The sequence below is a fragment of the Bemisia tabaci genome, chromosome 2 (assembly GCF_918797505.1).
Source record: "Bemisia tabaci chromosome 2, PGI_BMITA_v3".
Lineage (NCBI taxonomy): Eukaryota > Metazoa > Arthropoda > Insecta > Hemiptera > Aleyrodidae > Bemisia > Bemisia tabaci.
The window spans coordinates 63,881,602-63,904,540 of NC_092794.1; the positions used below are offsets into that span (position 1 = coordinate 63,881,602).

The 22,939-nt window shown below is 38.8% G+C and overlaps 2 protein-coding genes across 2 annotated transcripts in view; one reads left to right on the forward strand and one right to left on the reverse strand.

The window, feature by feature from the left end:
* The first annotated feature begins 3,160 nt into the window (after positions 1 to 3,160).
* Burs (Cuticle-tanning hormone bursicon) lies at positions 3,161 to 10,335 on the forward strand. Its single transcript, XM_019055262.2, has 4 exons — positions 3,161 to 3,677; positions 4,987 to 5,165; positions 6,516 to 6,641; positions 9,924 to 10,335. The coding sequence occupies exons 1-4, from the start codon at positions 3,653 to 3,655 to the stop codon at positions 10,056 to 10,058; spliced, it is 465 nt and encodes a 154-aa protein (XP_018910807.2). The 5' UTR covers positions 3,161 to 3,652; the 3' UTR covers positions 10,059 to 10,335.
* A 269-nt stretch (positions 10,336 to 10,604) lies between these two features.
* Positions 10,605 to 22,939, reverse strand: part of LOC109039652 (sodium/potassium/calcium exchanger 5) — a 43,495-nt gene continuing 31,160 nt past the window's right edge. The window contains exons 4-8 of the mRNA XM_019055241.2: positions 21,381 to 21,600; positions 20,016 to 20,195; positions 18,361 to 18,558; positions 17,302 to 17,403; positions 10,605 to 15,510 (exon numbers count right to left, since the gene is read on the reverse strand). Coding sequence (XP_018910786.1) covers positions 15,182 to 15,510; positions 17,302 to 17,403; positions 18,361 to 18,558; positions 20,016 to 20,195; positions 21,381 to 21,600 — 1,029 coding nt within the window. The 3' untranslated portion in view covers positions 10,605 to 15,181. The remainder of the gene's footprint in view (positions 15,511 to 17,301; positions 17,404 to 18,360; positions 18,559 to 20,015; positions 20,196 to 21,380; positions 21,601 to 22,939) is intronic.

Consider the following 22,939-nt stretch of genomic DNA (forward strand, 5'->3'; position numbering starts at 1 on the left):
TAAATTTTGCGTTAATTATTATCGGCATCGAGTATTCCGGCCGTATCTGAATCGACTGCGCTAATATGATGGCGGCCGGACGAGGGATGAGAATCGATTCTGAAAGGTTTACCATGTCCTCACAGCTTGAGCTTCAGCCGTCAAGAGGGTCAAACGGGCGTCGGTTGCGTTTCCCGCAAACCGCTCCTGTGACATTCATTCTCTCTCCTTATATTATAGTAAAAATCAGGCGCTTTCTTTATTTTATTTATTTTCCTCCCCTCAAAGTATGTCCGATTCAAAATATAAGAAACGGTCCTGGCAGCATTTATCATTAAATTTGAACTTTAAATAATGTTCAGAAGAATAAGGTATAGGTAATTATGTAATGCACCGTAGAAAAAGTTATAAAAGTAAATCGTCATCACAATATTGTCAAATTCCAAGAAGCATTCATGCTAGATACAAATTAAACAGTCAAATATGCAACAAAAAAGTACTGAAGTTTGTTTGAATTTGTAAAGAAATGTGATTAAAAGCTAGTGAAGAATCAAGGTGGAATTTTTACTTAAAAAAGAACAAAATGGGTTTCTTAACTTTGATGATCTACACATTTTCCCTTAAAATTTAAAATTACTTTTTTACTTTTTTTCCACAGCCATGCTACTAAAGAGTTTTCTTGAAAATGCGCTTTTTTCTTGAGGTCCCGTTTGCGTTAAAGTCTCTTCTATCCTGCACTCGGTTAATTTCAGTTGTTTTAACGGATTTGTGTGCCTGCATAAAAAGTCGTTCCAGTATTACTTACCAAAGCAATTTTGGCCGAATTTTTATCCCATTCCTTCCTCCTGGAAATCACTAGTGAAATCAAAAACCAATCTTTCATTTACCTAATTCCCGGTCTGACTCCCCTCTTTTTCTTGTAAGATCACGTAAGCTAAGCGTCAGGTCCTCTCTCTCCATAAAGGCTACGCATTACTTGATTGACTTCTAATGGGAGAGCAAATTCCCTATGACAGAGATTCCACGCGAAAAGATCGATATCCAGATTGCGATTAAACCTAACTTCTTTAAGTACTTCAAGGTCCCCGAGGAGGTAATCCTGCACTTTCAGTTGAAGCCCCGTCCCTCTCAGCCCATGATCAACAACTAGCCCCAGAAAACCGTTGTTTGAGACCATCAAACTCGGGCCTGCTGGCCGGGAGTCGAACCCGGGACCTCCGGATCATTGAGCCAGCACTAAAAACTACACCACAAGTAGTCCATTGTCTACGCAAAAAACCCTGCACTTTTTTATAGACCGACACCGAAGAAATAAGTACCTACAATTCCGGGTTAAGAAACCAATATGTGGACCCACAAATTGTGTGTTAAGATTTCAATTTCTCAATGTCATATTTTTTCTGTGAGCTCATCGCGATTTTTGTGGAATCCCCCAGTGTATGTCCCTATGGGACATTGCCCCGTCCATTAATTCTATATTTTTGTGTGTGTTGTAACACACCTATTCATGTCATATCTATTCTATTCCTCAGAGAGCACAACGATGACGATGGAATTATGAAAGAAAACAAAAAGAAAATGGAGAGCTTTGGCTTGAAATTCTCGGCGGGAGTTGAGCTCAAAGGTCGTGCTGTGACGGTTTGCTTGGACAACGGGGAGAGGGGCTGGGGTGCAACGATTTTAAGAGTCACGATTATGTAGACCGGGGGAGGGGGGGGGGGTAGGCGGCTCCGATTGGTTGGCTCCAGTCTGTCAGACATTTAAGTACTTTTTCATGTAAATACGCGTGTCCCGCTTGTTCGCTATCGTTTTTAGCCGTTATGAAGGGCTCACTTTAGTCGGTAGAAAACTCACTGGTCTCGAATGAGAACAACTTGTACTCCAGTGGCGTGGCGTAAATTACGATATATCGATTGTTATGCCATTTAAGCCTATGGAAAAGGATCCATGAATAGGGTGTTCGCAGCGAACACCTTAATAATAGATTCTTTACCATAGGTTTAAATGGCATAACAATCGATATATCGCAATTCACGCCATGCCACTGTTGCACTCATAGTTTCAGATATCGAATATTCTTGATTTCAGTCCGAGTCGATCGAAATATTTTTTGACCCCGATCTCCCACGATGTAGAGTTTGTAAATTTTGACTTATTTATGCTAAAAGGAACTATAAGCGTAGGCTTTGCGTGCAAGAAAGTTCCTTTCAGCATAAATACGTCCATTTTTTATTAAAGAGGGCTAATTTTTTACTTTTTCGTATACAATCGCTCTGAACGATAAAACCTCTGCCTTATTTCATGGGGTTGAAGGAATGATTGATTCCATTGCTAATACAGTGACAGACAATGATATCATCCAAATAAAATAAAAATCAATTGAAAATTTTATGTAATAAAAAACACTGAGATAGTCTACTCACAATCAGTCAGAATGGATTTGATTTTGTCGGCTTTCGATTATTTAATTCTTCTTTATTTTGGTAAATATAGGTAGACAAAATTAGCTTTCAGGGTATGATAAACTGTGTTACTACTAAATGTATCACCTCTATGAGAATTCTTTTAAAATGTTCCCTTTTAAAAACTGTATAGTTTTGGCTAAAAAAAACTATGGCTCAAAGTATTAATCAGTTTAGATGAAGTGATTTTCATCAATCAAGAAAGACATGAAGCCCATAGGCGTACAATTTTCAATTTTCTCCATTTCGCTTTCCATAGCTGCCTTCGCGGTGTGATTCATTGAATAAATGAGGATCTCTATTGCATTGCAAGATTTGTTTTTTGTGCAAAGATTTCGAGAGCTCCAAGACCTTTTTGAAAAAATAAAGAGAAGACATCACGTCAAAACGTCTTACCCGGTTCGACGAATTTTTTCTCCCCTAAGTTCTGTCCGAGTGGAAGTAGAACTTTAAAACAAATTTTCCGAGCTCACGCTTCATATATGAGGCCTTACATGTAAAAATGGCGGATGTAAAAAATTACCTTTTCGAAAAACGCTTAAAAAACTGTTTTGGTCACACAAAAATTTAATATGTTTGGCTCTGGCATAATGTACAGATCTCGAGGATCACATCTCAAGTATTTTCTTATAATTTTCTCGATGCTAAAACAGATTTTTGAACATGTTTCGAAAAGGTAATTTTTCACATCCGCCATTGTTACATATAATCCCTCATTTGTATATACATCGAGATTCTGTAAATCACATTAGTGTTTTCAGAGATCTTTTAAAACATCTCTCAAGCGTCATTGTGCAGTTTGGCGATCACTTATGATTGATACCGTCTCAGATCCGCTCTCTGCCTAGTCGTAGCGATACATCGCTTCATGACGGAAGTTGAAGTTGGAAGGTCGAAAATAATCGATTATTCGGGTCGAAAATAATCGATTATTCGTGTGACTTTGGGTGCACGGTAGGAGTCGGCGCGCTGAGCCGTTGGGGGCAACTGGTGGTGGTCAACGACGAAGGACAACCCCAGACGTCTACTCTTACGGATCGAACCTCTGAAGATCCTACGCGCTTTCCAAATGAAATATTTTTACATCCATTTTCAGCCATCATTTTAAAACCCTTCCTTCGAAACTCCTCTTTTTTGCATGAGTCTCCAAAGTAGAGAATATTTATCTTTTAGAGTTTGTGACATTTTTAGTTGAAAATCCACCGCCAATTATGTTGAGGAGCTGGAACAGGACTTGTGAGTACTGCATGTCTCGCCATATTTTCATGATCGGTATCTTGTTGATTTCCCACGCTCTTACCGTGACTTACTAATTTTGATACAGTGAGGATGGAATTTGCAGAAATGTGCGGTTTTATAAAAAATATTGCAGTCTAAAAATTGTGTGAGGGGATTTCAGGATTTCAAATCGAATCGCATCTAACACAGCTAGGTTAGGTAAATTATAATTTTAAAAAAAAAAGTCATAAAAATACAGTTTTGTCCGAAAAAAAAATATACGGAGAGTAAACTACTACATTTTTTGCGAGATTTCGAATGCAAGTCATTAAAAAACTTTAATTAGACTGTAATGGGGCAATGACGAAGAATTTTTCGTGGGGTTGTTGTATAGTTATTCTCACACAGGATTTTGCGGAAAAATCACGAAATTAATTGGAAAGTGCAAAAAAGCATTTCTTAGTCGAGAAAAAGCTGATCAAAATTCGACCAATTATTGACAGTCCAGTTAACGATGCCTGGAGCTGCATTCAGCTTACCAGCAAATGCAGATTCCTCCGCCTGGCTACGTCATCAGAGCCCGCCAAAATATCGTTTCAAACAGGTCCCATTTATAGCATTTTAAAACGGGGTTTCATTGCTATTTAGGACTAAAAAAATTGGACATTCCTGGAAGCTTTGTTCATAATACCGTACTCTTAGAATACAAATTTGAAAAATGGGTGTTACAGACCCATTTAGGCTCATACAGGGAAATCTGGGTAGCAAACACATCATACCTCACGAAATAGACTGACGAGCTTTCATTCAAAAGCAAACTTTTCGAAATTGTATTTACAAGGAAGTATATTGACACAGTAAAACTTCCAAAACACGTAACTCGTTTGAGGTGTTTTAAAATTTCTGGAGACATTTTGTTGTCCATCTTGGTTGCAGAAACAGGAACTCTTTCTTGTTTCCTGTCATGGAATATGTTTGGAAAAATGGAGGTAGCTCTATTACTCAGCCGGGTTTAAATAAATAAATAAATAAATAAATAAAAAAACGCTCAAGGCGCAGACATTTTCAGATGAGTTCCGACACTGTAAAGCTTAAATTTTTTCAGCATTATTTCAGAAAAATCTAAATAAACAATCAACTCTCCATGATCTCTCCAACAAATTATTCTGTGATAATTAGCCATAAGTTACTGCCATACCCAGAAAATATGCGATTCTTTCATCCTCAGAGCATTTTTTTTTCTTTTTTAACACGAACTTTGGATCTACAATCAAATGCAGAAAAATGTCTCACGTGCCATTAAGGATTTTTAAATCTTTTGGGTTAGTTTTAGTTTGGTGGCTGTGTCTCGTTTTGGACGGTCTGGTTTTGGGGCAAGATAGTCCCCGTGTTGTATCGGACGAATGCACAGTGACTCCTGTTCTTCATGTTCTCCAATATCCTGGATGTGTTCCTAAACCTATACCATCCTTTGCCTGCACCGGTCGTTGTTCCAGTTATATTCAAGTAAGACCTGCTTTATATCTGCCTCTAAAGTCCTATTCCGTTTATTTGAGAAATTTCGCACTTTGGAATCCACCCCCCCCTCCCTCCAAAAAAACAAATATATCATTTATCTGAGAGCAAACCCTGTTTGCTGTTTATATTGTGACAAGAAACCTCAACGCTACAGTTTAAAGTCAGTGTTTCCCAAACAAAAAAACGTAAAGTACATTTCAACTTTGCAAAATTCCCACTCGAAAACTGGATTTTTTCTGAACGGTTGTTGGAAATTTCTGAGGAAAATTTCACAGATTTTTCTTTTTTTTTGCGCAAGAAGTTATGTAATTCATGTGTTGTTCATATTGTATGTAGTATCGTGAATATTATCACTATGTTCAAGGATTTTTCCCTTTGACGAAGAAAAATTAGCAAGTTTGTCATTCTTGAAAAACATTGAGTTCTTTGAGTTGGTTGGCAACCTTGGAATCGAGTCACGTTCTTTCATCCGGAAACGACGAGTTAACTCGTTTTCGAAGGATTTAGCCTTTGAGCATATGAAGTGACATTTTTAGATGAATAAAAAAAATTTACAATTTCTATGAGAAAGTAATAATTAGAGTTTCAGACCATCAAAAACAGTTTAAACTAAAGTCAGATTAGTACTTCTTAATTTTAAAATGTAGTTTATTTGAGGCTTGCGCACGTTTGGTAAATACTTAATTAAAGTCAATGCAGCTAGAGTATACAAAAAAAGGTGTAACATTAGCCAGGAAAAAAATTGAAAACTGAATGTCCAAGATGTTGAAAAATTATGAGCATTTTCAGTGCTGATAACTTGTGGTTAATTTTACATACCACAGAATCAGAAATTAACGTTTTTTGTCCACGTTAATTCACATTTCCAGTTTACAGAAAAACTGGAGCCTGCTTACGTCAAATCGCGCATTGAGATGATTTCGGTGTACTTTCATAATGGAAAAATATTCCTGTGAGCTAAATTTTTTTAAGAACAATTAAAAATACCTTGTATCAGAGGAGGGTAAGCATGTGTGTGAAACCAAGCTCTATTTATTTGCCGGACGTATTGGTTGATTTCAATGTCTAATTTAGTCTACGTTGGTTATGTTCTTTTCGCGAGCGGGAAGTTTGAATTTACTATTCATAATGTAAACTACGCACTTTTATTTCTCTATAATGAGTTAATTTTGGATGTTTACAATATGCTCAACGTGTTTTGTTTGACATTTTAATGAGATAACACTACTGTAAAATGCATTCCTTACTGGGTCTAGAGGCCCATTCCGAGAGTGAAATGTTAGTCTAAAAATTTGAAACCCACTGAAATAGTCTTATCACAAAATGTGTGTTTTTCAGGTATCTGGTTCAAAAATTTGGCAAATGGAAAGATCATGCATGTGTTGTCAAGAAAGTGGGGAAAGGGAAGCGAGTGTCTCATTATTCTGCCCCAAAGCAAGACCGGGAGAGAAGAAATTCAGAAAGGTAAGATCCGTAGTTTACGTATGTGAGCAAAGGGACATGAAGGTGCTCAATGGGTTCTACCAACACAAGGATATCCATAAATTTACTTGGGTTCAGTCTACTCGCGGATTGAAATCAATCATTGATTATGTGGTTGTTAGACAAGACACGGGAATGAAGATTCAGCAAGTTAGAGTGTGGAGAGGTCTTTCCTGCGGCAGTGATCATTATTTCCTCGGGGCGAAAATAGCTTTCCCAGTGAAAGGGAGCCAGGAGACCAGGCAAGCACAGGAACAGGTTCACCAACAAAAAGATCGTGTCAAGCTTGTGAACTATAATATTGACAGCTTGCAGCATCCAAGTGTAAGGGCTTTATATGGAAAGCGCTTGGATGAGAAGTTGGGCGAATCAAGGGACGGTGATACCGAACAGCAGTATCAGTTCTTGAAGGATTGCATTCACTCGGCAGCAATGGAGGCTCTTGGTGTCGCTGATGATAGGAAAGTTAGCGAAAAACCTTACTGGTGGGACGAAGAAATTGAGAAGGAGATTCAGGAGAAACGGAAAAAATATCATCAGTTCCTTTCCTCTAAAAAAACAGAAGACAAAGAGGCGTATAAAAAAGCTCAGACGCAGGTACGAAGGCTCATAACCAAGAAAAAGAACGAATCTTGGGAGAGGAGCTGTAACAAAATAGACACGTACATAGGAGGAAGGAAAAGCACTGAGAGCTGGAAGTTGCTGAAAGGGCTGCGAAGGGACATGAAGCGGGACTTAATATCTCCGATATCCATTGATAAACTGGAGGGTTATTTTAAAAATTTACTGACAGAAAGGCGACCTGAATTTCAAGATGGAGGTGTAAGCTTGGAGTATACTAACGATAATCATAACTTGGAGATCCATATGGAGGACGTGGTAAAGGCCGTACGAGAGCTGAAGAACGATAAAGCTCCGGGTCCGGGAAATATTCCTGCTGAGTTGATCAAGTGTGGAACCTGCAAGCTGTTTCAACGGTTGAGATACCTGATGCAAGATTGCTTGGACGGTGGAAAGGTACCGACAGAATGGAAAGAGTCTTGGGTGTCACCTATATACAAGAAGAAGGGTAGAAAAGATGAGTGTGATAACTATAGAGGACTGTCGGTTGCAGGTACCCTAAGCAAAGTGTATGGAAAAATCCTGAAAGCAAAAATCGAAGAGGAGTGGAAAGAACATGAAGCGGAAGAGCAAGCAGGTTTCAGAGCCGGTCGGTCAACGATTGATCACTTATTTACCATCATCCACGTCATCGAGAAAAAGAAGGGAGTTGGCCAGGAATTACATCTAGTGTTTGTGGATCTCCAGAAAGCTTACGACAGTGTGCCATTGATGAAACTTTGGGAAGCCTTAAACAAAAGGGGTTTTAGTGGGGGACTAATTAGTGCTATTAAGGAATTTTATGGTGGGGCTTTTTCTAGGGTTAAATCGCATGGGGACTTATCGTTGGGGTTTTTAATTACTAAAGGACTGAAACAAGGGTGTTGTTTGTCGCCAACCTTATTTAAAGTGTACCTGGAAGAAGTTTTAAAGGAATGGAAAAGATGCTGTTCGGGAATGGGCGTCCCGCTACGTGAAGATGGCACCCTTTATACTCTGTGCTTTGCTGATGATCAGGTGGTAATAGCTCAGGACGAAGAAGATGCGAATTACATGACGCGGAAGCTAGTGGAAGTATACCGAAAGTGGGGAATGGAAGTAAATGTGGTTAAGACGGAGAAGTTGGTTATCGGTGGTGATCAGCAAAGCATTGAACTGGAGGATGGTCGGAAAATTCAGGACTGTGAAGAGTATAAATATCTAGGAGTTTGGTTAACTAAGGACGGAAATTTGGATCGGGCTATTAAAGATCGGAATGTGCAAGGCAGGAAAGCTATCGCGATGCTAAATGGGGTTCTCTGGGACCAGAGTATCTCCAAGGAGACCAAAAGGAAAATTTACAACGTCATCGTGAAGAGTATCGTAACTTACGGGAGTGAGGTCTGGCAACTCAAGAAAAGAACTGAAGACATGCTTAGGGCAACTGAGATGGACTTTTGGCGGAGGTCTGCTGGCATCTCAAGAAGAGAGCGTATCCGCAATGTAAAAGTACGCGAGATCATGGGTGTAGAGAAGGACATCGTGCACGATATCAGGTCCAAGCAGTTGGTCTGGTATGGACATGTGCGAAGGATGGCAGACGACCGGTTGCCCAAGCAGGTCTTCGATTGGGTTCCTCCCGGAAGGCGACGGCGTGGACGTCCTGTGAAAGGTTGGCGACAAGGGGTGGAGGAGGAGATCAGAAGGTGCCAATTGCCTGATGATCTCTGGGAGGATAGGGGGCAATGGCGATTGGGCGTCGCAGAGCGCGAGGCGGCGCTATAAAAGCGACTTTATGTATGTATGTAAGATCCGTAGTTTTTTTCTGATTGATTTTTTGTCAATTTTATCTACGGTTGTGGTGGAAATTCTTACCTCTTTAGAATTATTAAGGTTTTATCTCAAGTGTATGGGCTTTTCTCGTCAACAAATTACCAAAACTGTGAGTTCTAAAACTCATAGGCCCTAATAATATCATGCATAGCTCGTAAGATTTCGGACTTCCACCTTTCTTGAATGCACTGTTAGAAATCTTGGAGTGAAATCAAGAGTGCGGATAATCCCAGAGCTTATTTGACTTGCAGAAAAGTTGAAAGATATGATTAGAGAGTGAGAAATCAGCTTTTCGAAGCGAAGCGGAAAGCATTGCTGTGGAATGAAGTTCATGCCACAAAAGAGAGTTGATTCCGCTCGTACTTACAGAGAAAAATTCACTCTTCATTCATGTCACTGGAGTATTTTTGGAGCAAAATAGGTTCCAGAGTCAAGAGCACTGCGAATTTCACGCCGAAATTTTAATAGTGTGAAAGTGACGAATGTTAAAATAAAATACATATTTTAACTACGTTTGAATAGTCATAAAGTTGTTAGACATTAATAAAAGGAAGCATGAATTTACTCATGAATTTTTGGAGTTCCGTCCCTTTTTGCGTGTCTCGCTTCGACAGTTGGACTGCATTTTGCAATTTGGACCTATTAATTCTGGCTCATCCGGAAAAAACACTTATGTGCATAGGGAAACTAATGGCACATACGTTGTTTTTAAACCGGGCCGGAATTTATAGGGCCAAATTGCAAAATGCAGTCCAGTTCTTCCTTCTTCTCATCCAATATTTCATGGAGATAATTATTTGTAGAGAATCTCCTCAGTTTTAAAAATTTGATGTGAATAAAAAATGATTTCAGGTGACAACTAAGGCTCCTTTGGAATGTATGTGCCGACCCTGCACTAGCATCGAGGAGAGCTCTGTTGTGCCTCAAGAGATCGTCAACTATGCCGGGGAGCAGCCTATAAGCGGTCATTTTGCCAAGCCAGAATAGTTTAGCGCTTTATTCTATTGCCATTCTAACTTACTTGTGTAAAAAAGTACAACGTCAATCATTATTTTCCTGTCTTTTTTTATATGTTTTATAAGGAAATCAATGGCCCAAATCCAATTTTTTCTTCAAATTAAGTACCCCTCTTAGATTTTCATTAAGTTTCAATAAAATTCCTTTTATCTTCTTTTGGTTGCTTATTTCACAAAAGACACACAAAAAAAGTATTGAATTTTTATTTTACAGTTGTTATCCTCCCTCTGCGTACGCACTCATATTTTAGTTTGCCTCAAGGACACAGCCGCAAAAAAGTAATAATATTTTAGGGGATGTGAGGGGGTACAAGGTAAATGGAGTCAGCGAGCCTAAATTATCCAATATGTACTTTTGGGATATCTTTAATGACCTCAAGTCATTAAAATAACACACTCCGTGAACAGGGTCGCACTATTAAAAATATATTCGATCATGATTGATTCCGTTGAAAAAGTTAAAAAATACTTGAAACAGATTATAAATAATTTTAATTAAATTTAATAATGCTGCGGATTTGTAAACGTAACTTCAATGGTTATTTATTTATTTATTCATATATTTACATGGATGAGATACAATTTACGTCAATTCACACGATGAATATGAGAGGTATATAATTTACAATATTTAAATTCAATGCGATAACCTGACTATATTCAGAAACAAATATTAAATGTATTTACAGATTTCGTAAATTAAAGCTTAAAAAATACTATAATGACTACCATCATTAAGAAGAACCTACATTTAAAGTGAATGTTTGAAACGTATTGTTTGAAGATATATTATTTTAGTACAGTAAACTTTTACTAACAAAAAATTCAACAAAATTGATAATATTAAAAAAATGAAACTGAGAATTAATCAGTTGCGTCTGTACCTACTTATTCGTCCTGAAATAATAATTTATGGGGGAAAAATTAATACTGGGCTGGCTTTATTCTTAAATACACCTATATTCTAGTTTGCAGAATATTATTTTGAAGAATTGAAGGCTAACCAGTCTGATGTCTACCCAGTGAAACAGCATGTTTCATTGACGTATCCAAGCAGGAATATAGAGGTAACGTTTTCGTACCTCGCAATTCTCATTTTGTCCATGTAAAACGTCACTTTCTCAATGTTTAAGAAATTTCTGGGCTTCTTGACCTGAAGAAAATCCATGAAAAATATACAGTCATGAAGTTCCCTAAGGAAAATTTCTGCATAACTTTGTTCTCACTGCAGCCTCCCGAAAAACTTTCCAAAATCGAATAGTCTTAACACTTTTTGATTTTATTTACACATTTTATTTAATTAAATTAAAAGGACATATGTGCAAAAAGTTTACGTGCTACATAATTCCGTTAATTTTTGTTCATTTGCACAAAGTTCTTTTCATCACAAATACGTCCGAATGAGATGTGCCCAAACGTTAAATCTTTTCGTTACTGAAATCAACAGAGGGACTTGGCTGTTAAGGAGCGTACGTGCAGTTTTTGCTATCTTGAGAAATAGGTGTTTGAAGTTTCGAAATTACATGAATTCTCATGGTGGAAAGAAAGATCAAACTAACTGTTTGATGATTAAAAATTGGAATTCGGCATCAAATTATCTACAGGACATGCATAAGGACTAGCTTTACTTGAAATCATGAATATCTCAATTTTTCAAAAGCTGCACTTATGCGCCTTGTCATCCAGGCTCTTAAAACAGAGATTTCGCCCATAAATACCTACGGCGACAGCATACAATGCGTCGCTCCTCTGACGTAAGGGCGTACCTAGATTTTCACGTTAGCCCTGTTCTCCGTATAACTCTACGCTTTCCGTGGCTCATGTGAAAATAGAGATACGTCTTTACGTCCCTGGTAAAAATTGGCAGTAGAATCTGAGTTCCAAAATACCATAAACCTACGGCCGGCTGTAAGATATCCAATAGCTTCTATAGCCGGCTACACAATCTCTTATAGCCTTTTATAGCCGATGACGATTAAGCAACTCATAGCCAAGCGATAAAGTGTATACCAAGCGTCACTAATTACGGATGCTAGGACTTGATGAGTTTTTGGAATACTGCTCTCTTTTTGGGCCGTAGTATCTTGATTTATTTTGCGAGGAAAGCTCCGTACTTTTGATGGATGCCTGCCATTCCTAATATATTAGAGCGCCTTCAGTTTCGTATGATACTGTGCAATACCTCTGGTGTAAAATAGTTGCTTCAAGCGCCGTGGCACGCTGCGGTGCGGCAGGCGGACAGCCAGCGCTAAACGCGCATTGGCGCCTACAAACCTAACAGGGATACTTCACACGTTGCGCAATGCATGAAGTATCCCTGTTAGGTTCGTAGGCGCCAGTGCCTCGCCGCTCCGCTTTGTGTTATAGGCTCTAATATTTAATCTGGCGGAGTCAGCGTTATTCAACTCATGATTTTCAAATGTTTGCACATCCTGTATGGATTATTCTCGTTTTAATTGATGAAAAAAAAATATGTATTAAAGGAAAATATAACGTGTGTTTTGTAAATATTAAAGTGGTTCCATATCAAACTTAATGATTTCCAAAGCACACGAATTTCTACACAATTTCTTATAGCATTTTATAATCGATGGCAAAAAAGCAACAGCCAGGCGATAAAGTGTAAAGCCCGGCAACAGGAACTATAGCTCGGCTGCATAATTTTTTATCGCTTCGTATAGTCCGGCCGTAGGATTTTCTCCGCATTCTACAGCCAGCTATATGATTTTCTGTAGCCTTCTTTAGCCGGCTATAAGAATTCATATGGTATTTTGAAACGCAGCTTTTATCGCCAATTTTTACCAGGGGTCAGAAGAGCGACGAATGCTGCTGTGCTAAGGAAGAACGCCGTATGAACATTCGAGAGTTGTAAAATTTCCTTCAATAAAATGTTTATTTTTTAGAAAATTTATGAATATTTTTCCTTGAAATTTTAGGAACTTAAGGTGAAATTGCAAACGATAATATCTGAAAAATTAGAAGAAAAATATTCATAAGTTTACCAGAAAATTCGCGTTTCACCATTGGAAATTTGGCAACGCCTGAAGGTTCATACGTTGTTTTTCCTCAGAGCGGCAGAATGGTAGTGCCTATCAATACCTCCATCACCGTACCTTCACTGGTGATGTATGTGGAGTAACCCACCGTTGTGGATGACACCACCAACGGTAATATTTGGAGGGATCTTAAAACCGTACCCATTGTCGATTTCCAAACAGCTCTTTTTCTGAAGGAGGCCTCTCAATCCAAGTAAAAGTGAGTCAGCTTAACGTTAGGCTGATTCACTTATACCAGAAAAATGGTATACATCGTGACTAAGGGAAGTATAAGGGCGCTTTTAATATATGACATGATAAAAAGGATAATGCTATAAAAATTAGGTAAAATTCAACAGTTTTACTTCGAAAGTAGACGATTTACTTCGATTGACGATATATAAGTAAGAAATTTTTTTATGATTTTGACCAACTCTTAGCTAGATAAAGACCTCCCTTAAAATTTGCAAAACCTCCAATATATTTTCTTTTGAATTTTGTACGTTTTGCAGTTACAAATTATTATACAATCTCTTGTAAGGACTCATTCTCTAGGTTAAACTATTTGATTTTACTGGAGACAAAAGTTTCTGTAAAAATTCTTCTCCGTGTAATGCTACTTTAAAGGCGTTCTTAAACTCCCGTTAGTCAAAATGTGAACCATTCAGGACCTCTTTGAGGGAAGGACCACGGTCAGATGGGAACTATTTGTGGAAGGACTAGAGGAGCATCTCTTCAAGGGGGGTCTATTGGGCACTAAAAAACACCTCTCCGATAAAAATCTGTGGAGCTCTCCCCTATCTAAAGGGGGATTTCCCTAATTGCAGAGGAAAGGTCCAAGGGAGCCTCTCCGAAAATAATGCGGTAAAAACTGAGCCGTCTCAGGGGCAATTTTAAGCAGTTTTTACCGAAGAATTGATCGAATTACAATTAAAAACATGATATGTCATATTTGGATATGACACGCACTTATTTCGAAAAATGCATCACATTTCTTGGGAGGGGTCGAGCAGACTTCTGGGTGGGAGCAGACTCCCACACCGAAATCCCTTACTTTACTCGCCCATGTTCATCCATCGAAGCAAGATTCAAGGATTAGTAGAAATGCGGGTTGATTGTTGAAATTGATAGACAATGCTATAGACAAAGAAACCAAATGGGATATGGAGGGACCCTATCGGTGGAATCAAGCGAGTGGTTGCAATGGACCACTAGACAAGGTACGAATTTCAGCATTCTGATACATATTTCTTAATCAAAATTACACGTAAAACACAATGCTTACAACGAAAATTACCGAAAGCAACTCCTTACGATGATATTTAGTGATTCTTGATGCGTAAATTCAAACCACCCGCTCATGAAAACTCAATGCTCTACGAGATTCACATCACGCGCTAAACGTTATCATGACAGTCTCTGCGATATACAAATCTGGCAATCTCCATCTTTGACGCTTTGGCTCAGCTATAACAAATTGCTCATAGTTTGAACAACATATGGTGGGAAATGAACATTGCTCGATTGAGAAGCTTGCTGGAACCGTTTTAATGCTCGATTTGACTCACGTAGAGCTTTGAGTTTCTTGTGAGCGGGCAGTTCAAATTCATCGTAACCAATGTGACATAAAAACGTTAATATCTTCGTTAAGAGTTGGTTTCAGTAATTTTCGTTGCAGGAATCGTGTTTAACGCAAAATTCTGGTTAAGAAACATGTATCAGATTGCTTAAAATCATACCTTGTCAAGTGGTCCATTGGACAAAAGTGGTAGGCAATAGACTAATTAACAGCAACTCACGAGAGACCCTCTAGTTAGTCCATCATTTTCTACCTTAGTCTACACCTAAATTAACCGATAGGATCGCTCCATACTCATTAAGTCCTCTTTGTCTATTGCTTTGTCTATCAATATCAGCAATCAGCCCGCTGAGCCATTTGCTTATTGTCTAAGTCAGGTACCGGTTTTCAAATGTTCTCACCATTGCCCAATGGCGAGACCCGTCGGAGGTTGAGGTGGGCGTGAGGATGAGAGGGGGTGTGAGGAGGGGGGAGACTAGTTCAGGTGCAGACGTCCTGCTCCGTCTGGAAGATGATGTTCATGCCGGCGAGGACGGTGACGGCGATGAAGGTGGTGTACATGACGAGGCAGATGACGCCGAAGACGCGGTTCATGCGGTGGCCGTTGAGGAGGGCGGCCACGATGAGGACGACGACGCTGATGATGAGGCAGCCGCAGTTGAAGGTGAGGCCCGGCGAGTCCATGGGGATCGGGCCGCCGCCCATCGTGGCCGGCAAGAGGGTCTTGATGAACCACGGGAGGCCTAGACATAGGAGGATGTCCAGCGTGTTCGCCCCCAGCGCGTTGCTCAGGCTCATCGAGCCCACCCCTGGAAAATAAACGCAGTGATAAGAAAATGGTTGCATCTCTGCCGGATCTCGATGACACGCGGTGGATAGAGTCAATAAGAGGGTTCGGACAAAATTTTGAAGCTTTAAAAGATCGAAACCTCGTTTATACGAAACTGTGAGGTTTTGAAAGTGGTTCAATGGAGATGTTGCATGTGTGAGGAATTTGCGATTTGACTGTTGATTTTAATGTAAAAGTTCGCGAGAAACACGATGGTGCCACTGGTTTTCTCTGAAATCAACTCCCAAGCTTAAAAAAAGCTCCCAAGTTGAGGCCAAAATGGAGGGGATATCCCACGCTATCCTGAGAGTCCACGTCTACATCAAGACAAACTCTCCGTGCAAAGATAGGGAGCAAATACATTGACAGGGTTGCCGTGATTTCAGCCTTAGAGTCCCCGAATAAGGTGGCAGCCCTGTCATGAGACAAAGGTAATAAGTTTGTAACTAAGTTCTTGACTTAAATTTTTAATCCAATTGTCCATCAATGTATGCTGGAGCACTGTTAAGACACGTGCGAGTTAGCCTGTGGCTGCCATTTCGTCGCTCCTCTGACGTAAGGGTGTATCTCGATTTTCGCATGACCCCTGGAAAACATGGATTTATACGCAAAACAAGGCTCATGCAGAAATCGATTTACACCCTTACGTCAGATGATTTGTAGTATTATGTGACACAGATTTTTGTAACATGTTTTCACTGAAAGTGTAGACCGTGATAGACAATGCGTAAATCTGGGTCTTTCATGCAATCTTAATCTCATAAGCTCCTGTTTAAATCCTCATAAAAGGGAAATAAGACAAACAAACATTTTTATTTTCCTCGGACTAAATTATGAAAAAAATTGTTTTTTCAGGTTTTTTTTTCTGAAAAATTACTGATATCAAATTTTTCTTCATTCACGTGCAGTATGAGATACAATCTTTTCAAACCACAATGAAACCCAATAAGAAAAAAAAATACACTGAGTAACTAATTATGTTGGTTCTCGATCATTAATATTTTATGTTTTACCTATGACTGCTGAAATAGGGTATACTGGGTGCAATGGGTAATATTTATCATTATTTTTAGAGGTATTTGTAAGTATATCTTGGTACCGCATGACAATTTTATACCAGCTTCTGAGACGCGCTTCGGTATATTTTTGCTATGGCATGTACCAGAACACTAAAAAACCAAGTTTCTTATGCCGTTTGCCCACTCACCAAGTGGCGGCGAAACTGTTGATGGCCTTAAGATATTAAAAAATTACCGTGAGTACTGAAAACACTTCGTAAATCATCATTTTAAAGTAATATTTCCGCTTTATTTAATTATTTCCCAGCTCAGTCGCTAGTATGTACAAAGACTGCATTATTAAACAATTCAATTACATTCCGCTATTATGAACATTCACTTTGAAGTTGAACATGAAAAACAACATACCAAAAGTTTATTCGAGAAAGAGATGACGAATTTGAAACGTAAGGTCCGAGTGGCAAAAATCAAAGAATTTGAGAGTATACTATGTGTCCCGAGGAGAGTGGATCAAAATATACTAAAAAACACAACTTTATTCGAACCAAGTAGAATGAAGCTTTCGGATAAAGTAGCTGCTTACGAAAAGTTATGCATAGAAACAAATCATTTCTTGGCATCTGAGGATCGAAAATAGGAACTAAAATACGATCATTAGATCCAATTTATCAAGAAATTCCGAGAAACGCGCTGAGAGAGGGATGTATAACGCGATGTGGGAAGAAATGAAAGATTGAAGATAATCATCTTACCATTCCTTGCATTAATTACACTAGATACAGCCTCTGGCATACTTCCACCTATCGCTAGGAACGTGATACCCATAACTGCGTCACTTATTCTAAATGTATCACCTGAAAAAGTAGAAGTACAAACATGTTTAAGGGAATCGCAATGAAACCTATTGAAAGGATATGGGATTTTGGCGGCTGGGTGTCACAGAGAATCAAAAAGCGCGCTAAGAAAAAGGCTTTAATGCATGTATTTATGTAAAAAGTTAATTTGTTCTGAGGGAGGGGGAGAAAATAAAATAAAACAATAAATAAATTCAACAAGGTTCTTGTTGATACACAGTGCCATTTAATTTTTCAATCATCTTTTCTTTCCCTTATTTTCTATTGTTATTTTCTTTTGTAGTAAACCCTTAAAGTAAGCATGCTAAAGATAATCGATAATTTACAATCCAATGATTTCTTCATTTCACCTAGAATTGATTACAGATTTGTTCTCCACAGTCAAGGAGCATCTCACATCAAGCCTCTTTGGATTTGAGCCAATTTCGGGTACGTCGCGAATAAAATCAAAACTCGATTACCTTAAAATCCACACCGACGGATGAAATTTAATCATTCTAGCGTTTCCTAACGGCTCTTCCTACTGAATGCGAGAAAACTATACTTTATGAATGTTCGAAAAGCGGCGAATTCTGCACGGCAATTTATGATACAACTATTCTAACTTTGGTGTGAGCGGTGAAGTATCGTGCGAAACTGAAGGCGCTTTTGACTGGTGATAACAGTCTGGCGCAGCTCAGAAAGTCACAACAACACGTGCCTGGTATACGGATCGTATAGTCCTGCATCTTCCCCGTATTTCTTTGAAGGCGAGTCAGGATCCCAAAGATACAATACATTTGAAAGAACATTAGCAACTATGTTGATTCGTTCAGATCTCTGATAAGTATCTCTGTTAAGGATGTTTGTTTCTATTCTCGAGATGAGACGGATCCGCTCGAAGAATGCAAACTTTCTTCGCGTAGATTTGAGATGCTTTAGCTACTTCTAATCATACTTTTAGGTTGAGAGACTCACCAAAAATAGTCATCATCCAGGAGACGATGTATGAGCTGATGCCAATCCAAAAGATGCACATCAAGAAGGTGAGAGGGTATACTGTGCGGTTTTTCCGGCAATCTGGCACAGACACCGACAGAACGCACGCAACAGGAAGCGAAAATAACCACCATAAGCTCAGCAGACACCCGTTCGGACGACTGCATACTGGTGTTACTAAAAATAGTGTTCATATACACCAGGAATTAGAGAATGTTATAAACTTAAATGAAAATTGATTGCCTACCTGCAAACTGATAATTTTACAGGAAGTAAAAAACAATTTAGAAGTTTTGTGATTTCGATGTTAAATTTCCAATTTTTTTATTCACTGCAGCGTTATATCAGAGCTCCAATGCAAAGCTACACTTTAGGAGCAGTATTCACTTGGAATTTTAGACTATAATAGACAGATTATCTGACAACGTTGTGACTGAAACAGCGAGTCCCCTCCGGTGTTGCGATCAGTTGATTTATTAGGTTTGCTAATATTATTGAAAGTTTTTGCTCCTCATTTATTTTCGATGCGTGAAAATTACGTAATGCCTCGATTTTGCGTTCACGCCTATGTCCGAATACAGCGGTCACCCTAAATTTTGTACAAGACGCTCAGAATCCTCAGGAAAATATTCTCCAAAAACAGTGACACGAGCTAAATCAATGTCTTGTCGTGTTGCCGTAGAAGTCACGAGACTGTGTGGTCCGTAGAGTGATCTAAGCTGAGAGGAGCCTGAATTCTTGACGGGGAAAAAGCTATCACTTTCGCCCACTAACTTGTTCGAATGTTGTTTTTTCTATCAGACGTTGATTTCATACGTTTAAAAAATGGAGAATACAACTTTGACGGGCTCCAGGAAGTCCCGCTCAGAAACAGCATGTTAATTTCATCTTTTTCAATAGATGAATGTCATTTTTCATAAGTGTAAAATAAAGGAGTAAAGTGGAAAAAAGTGAGCAACATTTATGGAGACATTTAACAAGGAATAAAAAAAAAAAAAAAAAAAAAAAAAAAAAAAAAAAAAAAAAAAAAAAAACCCTGAGCAACATAATTGGGCGAGGCAAGCTTAGAGGTAAAAGCTACACTTTTCGCCAAGTGACGATAAATGAGCACTTTGGTGAACATAAAATTCGTCAAATGATGATTGATGAATTTTGAGGTGAGCTTCTTGCCAGGCGAGCTTTATTCCCTTTTTCACATTTTTTGAAGTGCGAGAGATGTATAAAACTGGTAAGGAGGTAGTGTTATGCATACCCCAGCTATAAAACAAGTATGCAAAATTTTGTACAAATCAAGAAATCCTGTCAAGTATGGTCAGATGTTCAAGAATTTGCCTACCCGTGAAAATTGAAGGCGTCTAGTCAATCATGCTTATCCTGTATGAATGGCAAGGGACCGAATTTTGTCGGCCCCACCACCAATACTAAAATATACTTAGGATCAGTGTCGGTTGCAGTAAAGTCGCCTTAGTGGCTCTGATTAGCCGATGGTGCGGTTTCGTTGACGGATATTACAATTAATGCATCTCTGTGTAAAAGTCCCGAGAGTATTCGGGTCTAGGAATCAAGTTTTGCTGCGCACATTATTGGTACTTGAAACAAATAATACGAATAGTTTGCTGAATGTGTCTCCTTACCTTCCTCCTGTTCTGCCTCTTGCTTCTTTTCGATATCGTTCGACGTATTGTGCGTGCTACTTATGTTGTTGTTGTTGTGATTGTGCTTCTTCTCTGCAGGCATAACCCAATCGGAAAAGTAGTAAGGCCTGTACGTCCCATAATCAAGGACACTTGTCGTCGTTGATTGGAGTGACGCCTCTGAAAGCAGTCGAAACTATTTAAAGCCAGTTAGCCGCACGCACTATCACTTGTGTTTCACCGTTTCCCAAAAATCACATTTACAAGAAAAGTGTGAAATAAGAGATAGAAAAAGAGATTCGCCGTGACGTCACACACTGGACCGAGTCAATAGATGTCGGACAAAATCTGGAAACTTTGAAGTTTGTATTTTCGGAAATATGAAGCAAAAAAATTAAAAAGTGGTTCAATTGGATTTTTCATGACATTTCCTTTTAGAGACACCCCTTGAAATTGAATGTGTGACGAAATCAACATCAAATTTTGAAATTTTAGCCAAAAATTTCATGCCCGACCTCTTATATTAGCTCGATCCATTGTGCGTCGGTAGGTAAAATCGTAGGCGGACCCCGGGGGGGGGGGGGCGTAGGGGGCGTACCGAAATCGCCCGAAAAATAGGAGAAAGAAAACGAGAAGGATGAAAGAAGGAAGGAACATAGTGAAGATGAGGGAAAGACGCTTACATTTGGTAATTATTCATGACGAGATCAATTTAAACTGCGTAAAAGATGCTTCAAAAATTCCTACGGGTACACGCGGGCGTCGATATTCCTACAAAATCTGAAATTTAAAGTATAGAAAATGAATGACGTCCTTTTTTTTGGCGTAATTTAACGTAGAGTATCATTTTAAGTATTTTTGAAGTATGACTTTTGTATAAACTCGTGGAAAATTGATGACAAAAATGGTTTGTACCCACCTATGACATCGAGAAAATATAAGATGCCAGAAATACATCTCCTCTTTTTTTCCTAATGGACAAAAATCATTCTAAAATAATGTTTTTGAAACTATGAGTCTGATGCAGCCTTACAGCGACATAATATTATGCCTTTCTTATTTGGTGTTCTGAGGCAAAAAGATACTTTAATCACATTTTTGGAAAATAAAGTTATTGGTGTTTTGAAGATTTCCAAGTCTTCATTCCTTTAAAATATTTGGCCGCCTCATTCAAAGCAAATGAGGCCGATTTGCGGTTTTCACTTAATATCTGGCATGTATGTACAGTATGCAGTGAAGCGTGAGATGTCTTATCATGAGTGGCAAATTTGTTGCGTGCGCTTGAATTGAAGGCGCTTGGCACACTTTAACCAAGCACCAAATCAAAAATGGTAAGAAAAATTGAGATAGTAAATTAAAACTTACGGGAGTTGAAACTATTTTTGCTCCGAAGCATCTTCTTCGCCCTGTTGTGCAACCACTTCTGGGTGAACATTAGGATGAAGTAGGCAAAGTAAAGAATCAGGAGAAAGAGAGCTTCGTACCATTGGACAAGGCCATCGTGGAGGATTACAAGGAGTACTGCCACTGCCAACATATAGCCACCTCCGTCTCGTATCAGAGGCCATCTTTCCAGATCTATATCCTATGAAAAACAAGAAAATGACAATCATTGAAGAGTTATAGAGTAATAGAAGATTCAGCAGATTCATTTTTTTGGGGTTTTTATTTTATGAACACAGCGTTTTGACCAGAAAAAATTGACTTATTTCAAGCTGTAAATATACTGAAATCCATCATGCCTTTGCTTCCGTGTTCATCGAACATTTTCGCCAAATATTCCGAAATTTACGTACATTTAACGTTAATTCAGTCGAACTTGTTCTCCGAGCATCCCAGAGCGACACTAGCGACACTAATATTGTGCATGGCAACGCAGGTGTCCATCTTCGGAGCAAAAATTCCAAGTGCAATTTCAGTGACGGCCCAATAAAAGCCAAAGTCTGAGCTTTGGCTTACTGACCATCACCGGCCAAGCACTATGGTACATCCGTCGCGTTTAGGCGTAAATTACTTATTGCTTGTCACCCCGCCCCCCGGCCCCTCCCCTTCCTTTTGCAGCTCGGTTACAAAAATGGACTCGGGGTACCCTGAACACGTAGAATCTACCAATTTCTCGAGTCGCTCGGCGCGTATCTCAATCCACTGGAAAGCTCTGCGATCGGATACGGTTGGAAACGAGATTCAGAAACAATTTAAAAAGAAAAATAATTCACAAAACGGGGGAATAAAGTGAGGAGTGCGACGGATTAAGGGCAGCCTGCAACGAGGATTTCATGGGACGCGTTTCTGATTCCATGGCATGGAGGGCTCTACGCTTAACCTCGGAGACTTTAACGCTTATACAGAAAGATTAGCTAACTGTATGTATTTGACTATATGTTTCCTTCCTGGAATTGGACTACATTTTGCGATGAAAAACTACTGTTTCTTGCTCATTTTAGAAACAACACACGTGCTATTTACCTCCAAATGCAGATAGGTGGTTTTATGTGTCAGCAAAATAAATTAATTCCTTATTGCAAACTGATAAAGAAACAATGAAAGCCCAAAATTGTGAATCACTTTGCTGACAATGGGAAATAAAAGAGTTTTTCCTCATCATCCAAAAATGGGTAAAATGAAGTTAGTCACTCTGAACTAAAGAGCGATGGATGTATGCTACAATTGAAAATTAAAATCAGCACTGCATGACAAATTAAAATTAACTACTTGAGGAAGGAACATATTGGGTTCAATTTATTTAGCTCTTTCAAGGTGAGTTAGCAATTCGATTTCAACGTACACGTACTCCTCCTAAGTAACACAATGTACCATTAGAAACAGTAAAATATTAAGCATCACAATGCTTACATTATTTTTTCGTCAACATTTCGTGGTAAAACATTGAACAAGTTTCCAAATAGTTCAACTTATCGGTGAAA

Coding starts and splice junctions, on each gene's coding strand:
- Burs (XM_019055262.2), top strand. CDS start 3,653: ATGTTGAGGAGCTGGAACAGGACTT. Junction 5,166..6,515: donor GTTGTTCCAGTTATATTCAA/GTAAGACCTGCT, acceptor TGTGTTTTTCAG/GTATCTGGTTCAAAAATTTG. Junction 6,642..9,923: donor GAGAGAAGAAATTCAGAAAG/GTAAGATCCGTA, acceptor AAATGATTTCAG/GTGACAACTAAGGCTCCTTT.